The 12,061-nt window shown below is 29.1% G+C and overlaps 1 protein-coding gene and 1 long non-coding RNA gene across 2 annotated transcripts; both read left to right on the top strand.

The window, feature by feature from the left end:
- Positions 1–301: 301 nt before the first annotated feature.
- LOC113391131 (zinc finger protein 780A-like) lies at positions 302–1,053 on the top strand. The gene is made up of 2 exons (XM_026627094.1): positions 302–955; positions 1,018–1,053. Exons 1-2 carry the CDS (start codon positions 302–304, stop codon positions 1,051–1,053), a joined length of 690 nt encoding a protein of 229 aa, XP_026482879.1.
- A 1,941-nt stretch (positions 1,054–2,994) lies between these two features.
- On the top strand, positions 2,995–3,380 carry LOC113363983. The gene is made up of 2 exons (XR_003365996.1): positions 2,995–3,116; positions 3,192–3,380. It is a non-coding gene; the product is annotated as an uncharacterized LOC113363983 (long non-coding RNA).
- The last annotated feature ends 8,681 nt before the right edge of the window (positions 3,381–12,061 follow it).

Here is a 12,061-nt window from a genome sequence, read left to right as displayed (position 1 = left end):
GAGACTTGTAAATTGAAAAAAATGTTGTTGGAAACATAGATAAATAACATTGGAAATGTTGGAAAGTAGCTAGGACTCATACTTTTCTTTTATCTATGAATAGAACCATAAAGAATTTGAAAAGACGCGCGCACGATAAATGTCTCATCTTTCTAGAAATATACTCTCTATGCTCCAAATGTCAAATAATAAATGTAAATTCAGTTGAAATCATTTATCATATTGAAAAAAGAATATTCATAAAACTAGACTATTATTAGCGCAAACTATTTTCTAATTTTTTTTGTGAAACTATTTAAAAATGTCGGAGGAAACAATTATGTCTATGAATGATCAGACAATTAAACTTGAACCACCAGAATATTCACCAGAAGACATTAAACTCGAAATAGAGGATGATTTTGTTGATCCCGACGTTATTGTTAAATCTGAATCGTGTTCTGAAGGTGATGATACGTGTTTAGAAGGATTTATGAATTCCGAGGTGAAAATTGAAGAAGAAGTCAAACAGGAGTTAGTCGAGACATCAACTTATGAATGTGATGTTTGCAACAGATCATTTGCAGAATCAGATCATTTAAAAGAGCATACGATCGAACATATGCCTAATAATAGCAAAGAAAATCCTTTCAAATGCGAATTCTGTCATAAGACTTTCAGTCTATTAGCTAATCTGAAAAGGCACAAGCTCATTCACAGTGGTGAGCGCGTCCATGAATGCAGTACATGCAAAAAGACATTCACTACAATAAATTATCTGAAAAGACACATGCTCATTCACACTGGTGAGCGTCTTCATGAATGCAATATATGCAATAAGACATTTGCAGAAAGAGGTTGTCTGAAAAAACACATGCTGATACATAGTGAAGTACGTCCACATGAATGCAACGTTTGCAAAAAGAAATTTACACAATCAAGTCATCTGAAAAGTCACATGCTTATTCACAGTGAAGTACGCCCTCATGAATGCAATATATGCAAAAAGAAATTTACACAATTAAGTCATTTGAAAAGTCACATGCTGATACACAGTGGAGTACGTCCACATGAATGCAATATTTGCAATAAGACCTTCAGGCATTCATATAATCTGAAATGTCACATGCGCATTCACAGTGGTGAGCGTCCCTATGAATGCAATGTATGCAAAAAGACATTCACAGAATTAACTAATCTGAAGAGTCACGTACTGACACACAGTGGAGTACGACCCCATGTATGCAATATATGCAAAAACAAATTTACACAATCAGGTCATCTGAAAAGTCACATGCTTATTCACAGTGAAGTACGCCCTCATGAATGCAGTATATGCAAAAAGAAATTTACACAAACAAGTAATTTGAAAAGGCACATGCTGATTCATAAATGAGAGCATCCTGATAAATGTGAAGTATGTAGTAAGGAATTTACTCAATCGAAAGATTTGAATAGACTCATGGCACTTCAAAGTCAGAAGCGTGATAAAGATCAATGAAACATAAGCATATTTGTTCACTTAAATTTAAATATTGTAATTTTTTTTTCCATCTAATGGAATGTATAAATAGTATGAAATATACAGTACACATTACATAATATCAATATTATTTCATAGTTTTTTATTCATATTTTAATTTTTATAAATTAAGTATTATTAATGTGGATTAGTAAACATTGGTTTAAATTTCAAATACAAATTGGTCAGAAATAGCTTTTCTCTAAGACCGTATTTAATATTAAACAGAAGTTTAGAAGTAAAAAAATTGTACAAGATTTTTGTCTAAGAAAATGTTTTAGAGAATTTATTCAGCTACAATTTTCTTAAGAATAGTATTTAGTTATAGAAAGTAATTTAAAAGTTATTAATAAAAACACTGAAAAATGTCTTTGTACCACAAAATTTCCGACACGTTTTCAGCATTAAGCAATTACAAAATTATTTTAAAAATATATGCAGAAATTTTACATAATTTTTATGTAAGAAAATGATGAGAAAATGTTTCAGAGAATTTATTCAGCTGTAACTTTGTCCTCTTACTTGTAATTGTAGCTGTACTCTTCTTTTATCTATGGCTATTGCTTATATATTTAAAATATTTATAAAATCGTATACTCTAATAATATTGCCTGTAAGATTCTATTTGTCCGATAAAATTATTAGCAAACAAATATTATTATAAATTTAAATGTTCAGAAGGGTTTAAAACGTAAAGGTGCATATAAAGTTTTGCGCTTGCATGCTATATTATTTCATCTGCTAAAACAGTTACGCAGTGCGATTGCTTTAAATAAAAACTGAATTTTCAAACTTAAAATACAACTAATGGTGTAAGGCATCGTGCCTTAAGGCAAATTGCTGGGACTCCCCGTACTGTAACAAAATGTTCGAGGAATATTAAATGTTAAGGCACGACGCCATACACCACTAGTTTATTTATTCCATTAAGAAAATATTTTTATCATTATTATTTATTAGTTTTTAGGAAGTATTCCAATATTTTGACATAAGTTTTAAGCAAATCAATCTTATAAATGTTTAAGGCATTCCTTTATTTATTTGATCATTATACTCAACTATGTTTTAAGTACGTTGAAGTAAATTTAATAATTTCAATAACCATTCAGCTATCATTATCTTGTTTTTTATTATTTATAACATTTCTTTAATATCTTTTTTCTTTAACAAACTTATAAAAACACCATAGCGTTTAGTAGTTCATATTTAGCACTGTAATAGGGAACGGGCAAGCTCTCCTCTAGCGGATTTTAAGTGCAACTTGGATTCCAACAAATATGGCGGATGACACATTTATGAGTTGAATTTGCTGTCAACTAATATTTGTTTTGACGTAAAACGTGCATTTTTAGGTTAAACATTTAATAATTCATATTTCTTACATATTTTCATCATTTATTTTTTATGATTTTACAATAACAGAGGTAAGAATAATGAAATTCAAAATATAAATTTTGTTTGCTACTACCAATATGCATACTATTTACATTCAGGAAGGATATTCAATCAGAAAAATATTGAAAGTTCAAAGTTTGAAGAGGCTTTAGTAAATTAAATCAATATTTGCTTAAATGATCATATTTACATGCATAAAAACATTATTAAAAATCCATTTGTGAGTTTGATTCTTAGAAAACACTAATTATGAAAGTTAGAAATTAGTTATATTGCTTTAGGTTTTACTTTTCAGATTCATTCGTTGGTAGTTTCCAGGGTATTTGAAAGTAGGTTCTTATTTATTTGCACTCCAGATGGCTTTATTTCATTTGTTAATAATGTGGGCTTAGGCAGAATCACTCCAACCCAAATTAATGTACTCTCGGGCGTAATAAAAAAAAGTAAAATCTGGATGTGCTGTATTAACTGACAAAGGTAAATTCATGAGTAAAAAAGACAAAGTTTTTAATTGTACTTTATAGTCAGGATTTTCATCAATATGGACTGAGTTAGACAAATTAATAAATATAGCAGTACTTGCTATATACGTACTGTGCATATGCTATTTGTTTAAAATTAAATTTAAAACGGATTACTTTCACCAGGAGATATTAATTAAACTCACTTTGAAGCTAGTGTGCGTATACATGTAGAATGAGTCATACACAGAATGAAAATTTTAAAACTTCTATGTAATATACCAAAGGACTATCAATTTTCTGGTGAAAATATTGTTTTTTTATGTCCTATTTTGGTGAATCTTCAAACTTTCATTATTGGATAAGATGGGGATGGTAAATGAAAGAAATGTTAATTTATATTAGATTAAATATATATGTATCATGACTGTTAGCTTGTATAATAATATTAACTGTACATAAATGTTATATGTAATACATAAATTGAAAGCTTTTGGAAATCAATGATGAATACTTCTTATATGTACCTAAATTAATCTGAAAGAAAAAACATTGAGAGCATATAATTTAAAGTATAAAATTTTAACAGGTATGTAATATTAAATTCACACAAATAATTACCAATCTATGGAGGAGTCCCTCTTCTATCAATATTAGCAAATACTGCTCATCGGTATAAAATTTTGGAGAAATTCTTCAACCGTGCATATACTGATACAATAGCTTCCTAAAACTTTTAAAAGTAATATCTTTTTATGCAATAAAACAAAACATACCTGCAGTAATGCAATAATACAAAACAATTAAATCAAATCAAATTGCAGTGTAGAAATCCTGTAAGTCCTGACATCCTATCAAATATGAGATTCATTCTGCAACAAAGTACTTATAGAAAGATCTAAACTTTGTTCAGCTGATAACACAACATGCAAATCATAAAATATCTTATGGCCTTGTCTGAAAATTTTATCATACCTTTAAGCAACACATGTTTGTTTTAATATGGTGGTCAATAGCAAATACATTTTAATTATGAGTACATACCTCAATGAATCTATCCAACGAAGCAATTTATTTCTTCTAACGTTAATTATAAGAAAATTCACTTTCTTATTCATGCGCTTTCTTCACTTAATATACGCACATGATTGGTGACTCAGATATGCTGCATTATTATTAGAAATAAATAAAAATTGCGATTATAAGAAGCAATAACCATCTTTAACAAGCACATAAGTTTGAATAAAACCTGTCAAAATACGAAATAAAACCTGTCAAACGCCATCTTGTTTGGAATCCTTGTTTGCACTTTTTCGCCACCCCGAGAAGTCATGGCGTTTTCACTGACATTTTTATGAGCTTGCCCGTTCCCTATACGGCGCTGTAGTCACACACAGAGCGGATGTTTGAGTTGGCGACACTGACACTCCTAGAAGATCATCTAATCCATTTTTGTTTATTCATCTATGGTCCAAATGCCGAAGTGTATTGAGGTTAAAGTTTTATTTTGTTTTTGTGAGTACACGAGTTTCAGCAAGCTATTAAAGTAATCGTAGACAATGTAATAATTAATTAATTAATAGCAGTTAATAGTAACTTAGACTTTTGTGTAGACAGCCCCAAGATTCTGTAAGTTACTATAATAATTTAGACATTTGTGCTCGTTTATGTCAGAATTCTGATGAAGATGCCTTTCCATACAAGATTGAATTATTGGAATTTACAAATTGGTTTGTATTATAAATAAAGTTTCTCACTTATTATTACAGATTCACTATGTGTGGAGACTGGAAATAAATGCTAATATTAAGAAAATATTACATATACAAACATAATAAATATTAATAAATGCGCCGGCCCTACTGTAAGAACAAATGACACGTGCAGTGGAAACTCGATAGGAATTCTAATGATTGAAAATCCGGATAATCAAAGGTATGTAGAATTTTGTTGTTTATTAAAAATAACAAATTCATAGATAGTAAACAATGTTTATTAAGTAATTAACACTTATGTATGTGCACACATTCATGTACATTAACCATTAATCTTGAAATAAATTATTTAGGTACATATGTATGAATAATTTGTTCAAGATATGCATTCAGTAAGTACTAAGAAATAAATAGGTAACAAGTCTAAATTAGTTAAATTTGCCTTTTAGGTATGTACATACATATAAATTTGTTGCAATTGGTAGCTCGGATAATCACAAATCTGTATAACAGAAGGCCAGGTAAACAAGTTTCTCAGTCAGACAGGGGTATCTGGTATGAGAGATTATGAAACAATTTATATAAATTGGTTGTGATTGATAGTCCGACTGGAGACTCTGAACTGTGTATTCCACATTGAAGAATAAGATTATTCATCTAGTTTATACTCACAAAAATATTGTGGATGACAGAGGTTTTATATCGAGAGACATAATGCCCGATTATTTGCATCTGATGGCTATAATCAATGCTTTAAGGCAGTGATAGATTTATTTAGAAAAATATTGACGTGCATATAGTTACCAGACCACACCAACAATATTAAGGTGAGGCATATTATTTATATTTTTAAGATACATAATCAATATTTTATAAATAACTTATTATGATGATCTCTTAATGAATATTAATGTTTTATTTTAGAACATCTCATATGTTTACAAAAATGGATATTTTTTCAAGCACGATGACTGGCAATTTGTCTGATGTCACTAATTGTCCTTTGGAATATAGTAATATCGAAAACTCATCAATGAGTATTACAAACATATTCCCCGGGACAATATGCCATTTTGTATAGATTCTCAGTAAGAAAAAACTGTTCGGTAAGAGAAGGATTTATTCCATATAATTGATGGTTACCAGACGACATCAACATAAAGGTGAGGCATATTATTTATAAGTTAAATAATCCATATTTTATAAATAACTTATTATGATGATCTTTTATTGAATTTTAATGTTTTATTTTAGAACATCTCATATGTTCACAAAAATGGATATTTTTTCAAGTACGATGACTGACAATTTGTCTGTTGTCACTAATTGTGCTTTGAAATATAATAAAAGCAAAAACTCATCAATGAGTATTACAAACATATTCTTGAGGGACAATATGCAATTTTCTTCAGATCTTCAGTTTTAGGATTTATTCCATATAAACAATCGTACTGTTAAGAAGAATAATTATTATGAAGGAGCATTTCATGAGTTTACCTGAAGGTACATTTAATCATGGTTCAGTAACTAATCCTATTCTTAGGCAACTAAAATGATTAGATAAGATGATTTTAAAAAAACTTAAACATCAAAAAACAGTAGCATGTAGTATTCAGCAGTTTGATGATACGAAAGCAGAATTTCCTGAATCATGAAAAAAACTGATCTCCATTCCGAATTTAGTCTTTATGCAGTTGCAAATAATGAAAAAACCTTGGGATGAGCTATTTAAAAACTATTCTGACAATTATACATCATAAAGCATTTGATGTACTAAATAAGTATTTGGAAAACATATTCTTGAGGGACAATATGCAATTTTCTTCAGACCTTCAGTTTCAGGATTTATTCCATATAATCAATCGTACTGTTAAGAAGAATAATTATTGTGAAGGAGCATTTCATGAGTTTCAGCTCAGGATTTACCTGAAGGTATAATTAATCATGGTTTAGTAACTAATACAATTTTTAGGCAATTAAAATGATTAGATAAGATGATTTTAAAAAAACTTAAACATCAAAAACCACTAGCATGTAGTATTCAGCAGTTTGATGATATGAAAGCAGAATTTCCTGAATCATGAAAAAAACTGATTTCCATTCCGAATTTAGTCTTTATGCAGTTGCAAATAATGAAAAAACCTTTGGATGAGCTATTTAAAAACTATTCTGACAATTATACATCATAAAGCATTTGATGTACTAAATAAGTACTTGGAAAATAATGCAGATAGAGTTTTGTATTCTGATGCAACAAGTAGTATGGTAAGAGAACTTATCGACAATTGTAGGAAGATTTATATTCAGGTGTAATGACAGTGATTGAAAGAGGTATTATAGATTGTACAGATATCACAAGTCACTAGCATGTCATATCCAGCAGTTCGATGATATGAAAGCAGATTTTCCTGAATGACATAAAACATTTTGCAAGGTATACAGCCTTCCTTCACAAGTTTGTGTGCACCATGCAAAGAATGAAAAAAATAAAATAAATGACTTCCAATCCGGATTTAGTATGCAGTTACAAGTAATGAAAATACCTTGGGATGAACTATCTTCAAATAGCTGTTTGAACACAATTCCGACAATAGTACATCATAAAGTACTTGATTTACTTGATTAGTTTAGTATTAAATAAGTATTTGGAAAATAATATTGTAAAGAACTTTATTTTGATGTAACAGGTACTAAGAGAACCTAATGATAATTGTAAAAGGATGTATTTATATTCAGGTGTAATGACAGTGATTGAAAGAGGTATTAGAGATTTATTTATTATTATGCAAGCCGTAATCAATAATAATAATAGATATTATTTCAGGCTCTTGTCAAGATTGTATAGATGATTTATCATGAATCACAGCCATGCAAGCATTCATGCATTAACCCAGAGTTGTAATAATGCAAGTATATTAATAAGTACTACCTGTTCTTAAATAATAAAAGTTTTAAACTTTTTATAGAAAACATAATACATTTATGTTTACGAAAATGTGGGTGAACAGTTGAGCACCCACACACATGTGTAAATTACACAAAACCACCCCTCTCTTTATATTCATATGAGAGCCATCCCAAGAAGTCTGCAATTGGCCCAAGGGTGTGTGGAAAACATTGACACTGAGGCCATAAGTATGAATACAGAGAAAATAATAATGGCCTAGCGTATAATTTGAATAAATAGCTTGCAGAGTGTTGTAATACTACAATTATGTAGTGAGCTTAAATTATTTTACAGGGGCTAGAGTTTTGGAGGATAGCCCCAACCAAAGTAAGATGTAAAATAAAATGTATTAAATCTTTCCTTTGATAACTCAGGTTGTTGGGTTATAATTTAACCCTTGTACCTGTGGATTTTATTGAACACTGATTTGTCAGAAAGACTGTATTAAACACTGACTATTGATTTGTCAGAAAGTTCTAATTGAAGAAGATATATTTATTGATTATTTATCACACACGTGGTTAAACACTTAAGTTTTTGAAGTTAGCATCATTAGTCCCATCAAACTCTCCGTTCCCTCCTCTACAAGGGTAGCAACTTCTGGTATAAAAGCTTAATGCCATGAAGATTGCAGCCTTCAAGACCAATAAAATGAAATGAAAATATGTCCGAACATAAAGTGATTTGTAAAGCGGGACTCTGAGTGATAGGATGGACACAATAGACAATTGCCATACAGGTTAGTTTATATTAAGTTTTATGTTTTGTATATTCATTAGTAGCATTTGAATAATCAGATTAGGTTGAATATTAGGCTTGCAACAAATAGTATATTTGGCACCGAATATTTGGTACTTTTTTAATGTTCCTGAGACCGAATGCCAAATATTGCCAGGTTTTTAGCATCTAAACGCGTTTGTATTAAGGGGGTCTTCCTATGTGATGGCCTGTTTTTTAGGGATATTTTAGATTTTTTTTTCTACGACCAGTAAATAGTGTGAGCTTCAAGTTTTTTATCATTTATTAATACATATTTGGACAGTATAAATATAAAATTTCAGCTAAAAAAATCTAGTCCAACTAGAGTTACAGCGCTCTAAACACCCCCCCCTCAAAAAAAAGAGCTCCCACTGTCTCCACGATTCCGGCTGATCGGCTTATCTGACCAAAAAAAAATAAACGGCGTTTTAATTTGTAGGCTTAAAAGCACGGAATGATCTACAATCAAATGAATACAAAAAAAATTGGATGTTTTATAGACACTTGAAATAAAAGTTGCAAATTAGGCGGTTTTTTTTTGTTTTTTTGCTATAAAAAATCGAAGTTTTGAAATTTTTGATTGATAATAGTTCATTCCATGCGTTTAAATATATTGAATGTGCGCTGTAAATTTCAAGTAATTCGGTCCAGCCGTTTCTGAGATACAATGGAGACAAGTTTGAAAAACACAGTTTTGAGAAAAACGCGTTTAAAGATAAAATGATCGTTGTACTATATACTATATGTATACTTTTTAAATGGCTGTAACTCAAAAACTATTTGAGATATCGATTTGAAATTTTAATGTTATTTTTAAAGGTATAATCTATCGAAATATGAAATAAAAAAAAATTCAATTTTTTCAACTCATCACATAGGAAGACCCCCTTAATGTAATTACTATTCGCAGTTGGTATATTACTAATGTACTACATTTATATTCAATTTTTATGCCTAGGCTTGCAACTATTATTCAGTTACTCTTTATTATATTGCAAATTATTATTTCTAATATATTTGGAAGTCTAATCTTAATAAAATAAAAACTGACCAAAAATTTTGTTTGTATTAAAAGTATTAATTAAAAATATTATGAATGACTATTGAAAATAGATACAACACCTGCGTGTTTAAGAATTCATTTCTTCATATCATATTATGTAAACTATAGACTTCCAAATATACTATATTTTCGCTGAGCGGCGGCCGCGTCTCTTTTGATTTTAACTATTCGGTATTCGGTCGAATAGTAAGTACTTATTCGGTATTTGGCCGAATATCAAAAAAGTTTATATCTTGATTTATAATCATGGATGCTAAATTTTTACTCTCCTACCAGAAGCCTCAATTTTGTAACAGCCATATTACATCTATATTATTTCTAAGCTAGTAATATTTTACATTTATTCAATTAATATAATTTGGTATTTTTACTACAGTTTATTTATTCTTTCTAGAGACCAAAGCAAGGCGAATGGATCTACAATCAACCAGACATCAACACATGATACCATGACATTTGAAGATACCATGAATTACAAAACTGCAGATCAGTCAAATACAGATGATGTGACATTTTTGATTATGGATATGCTTTCGAATCTTGGAGAACCTATAGAACATTTGAGGATAGAAATCGAACAGAATCAGAATGATACCAGCTTCGATTATAAACACAGGTAAAAGATAAAGGACTCCTTTTGTATATTTGTATTTGGATTCATGAATTTGTTTCGAGGACACTTATTTTATGTAAAAGGTTAAATTATACTTAAGGAAAGAAAAGTATATGCATTAAAATTACTTCATTTTGCACAAAGACTCAAATGAGAATAAAAAATGCAGTACAGTCTTTTTGAGCGAAAGAAGTAAATCTTGAGGGTTTTTTTAAAGGCAAACTTGAATTTTTTTACTATCATTTAAAAATTACTATTGATTGCATTTTTTAATGATTATTTCGAAAGGAGAAATATTCAAATTCATGACATTTATAGATAAGCTACAAAATTCACTGTTAATCTACATTTCCATAGAATATACCAATAATTTAACAACATATTTAGACAATTTACAACATTTTCAAACAATTTATGATATTAGGAAACTTATATTCTAAGGCAGTCTTACATTTTCAGACAATTTCTGAACAGTGTACAATACATTCAGAAAATGTATACATTTTTAGACAATTCGCACATATATTCGAATAATCAACAACATTAACAAACAATCTACAATATTAATAGACAATATACGAGCTATTCACAAAATCCACAATATTTTCAGACAATTCACAACATTTTTAGATAATTTACAATATTTTCAGACATTCTGCAATATACTACAACGAACCTTAAAATTATTGGACAATTTGTAGCATTTTTAGACAATTTGTGACATCATTATACAGTGTATAACACTTCTAGACAATTTACAATATTTTCAGATAATTCACAAGATTATCAGATAATTTACAACATTTTTAGACAATTTCCAACATTACTGGATAATCTATAACATTTTTAGACCATTTACAATCTTTTATGACCATCTAAAATATATTATAACAATCTACAACATTATCAAACATATTCATACATACAATCCACAATATTTTCAGACAATTCATAACATTTTTAAACATTCTGCTACATACCAAAGCAATCCTCAATATTTTTGGATAATTTTTAGTATTTTTAGACAATTTGTGACTTGTTCACACAGTGTATAACACTTTCAGGCAATTTACAACATTTTCAGATAATTCACAACATTATCAGAAAATTTGCAACATTTTCAGACAATATCTTCAGACAATTTTCAGCATTATTAGATAATAATCTATAACATTTTCAGACAATTTATACAATATTTTCTAACCATCTGAAATATATTCGAATAATCAACAACATTAACTAACAATCTACAATATTATTAGTCAATATACGAGATATTCACACATTCCACAATATTTTCAGACAATTCACAACATTTTTAGATAATCTACAATATTTTGACATTCTGCAACATACTACTACAAGGCTTAAAATTATCGGACAATTTGTAGCATTTGTAGACAATTTGTGACATTTTCATTCTGTGTATAACACTTTCAGACAATTTACAATATTTTGAGATAATTCACAAGATATCAGATAATCTACAACATTTTCAGACAATTTCCAACATTACTAACATAACATTTTTAGACAATTTACAATCTTTTATGACCATCTGAAATATATTATAATAATCTACAACATTATCAAACATATTCACACAA

The sequence above is a fragment of the Ctenocephalides felis genome, unplaced genomic scaffold, assembly GCF_003426905.1.
Source record: "Ctenocephalides felis isolate EL2017-DRISC unplaced genomic scaffold, ASM342690v1 CF-g0.4_SCAFFOLD_00845, whole genome shotgun sequence".
Lineage (NCBI taxonomy): Eukaryota > Metazoa > Arthropoda > Insecta > Siphonaptera > Pulicidae > Ctenocephalides > Ctenocephalides felis.
Note: the sequence above shows the minus strand (reverse complement) of the source record. Positions and strands in the feature narration are given on the sequence as shown.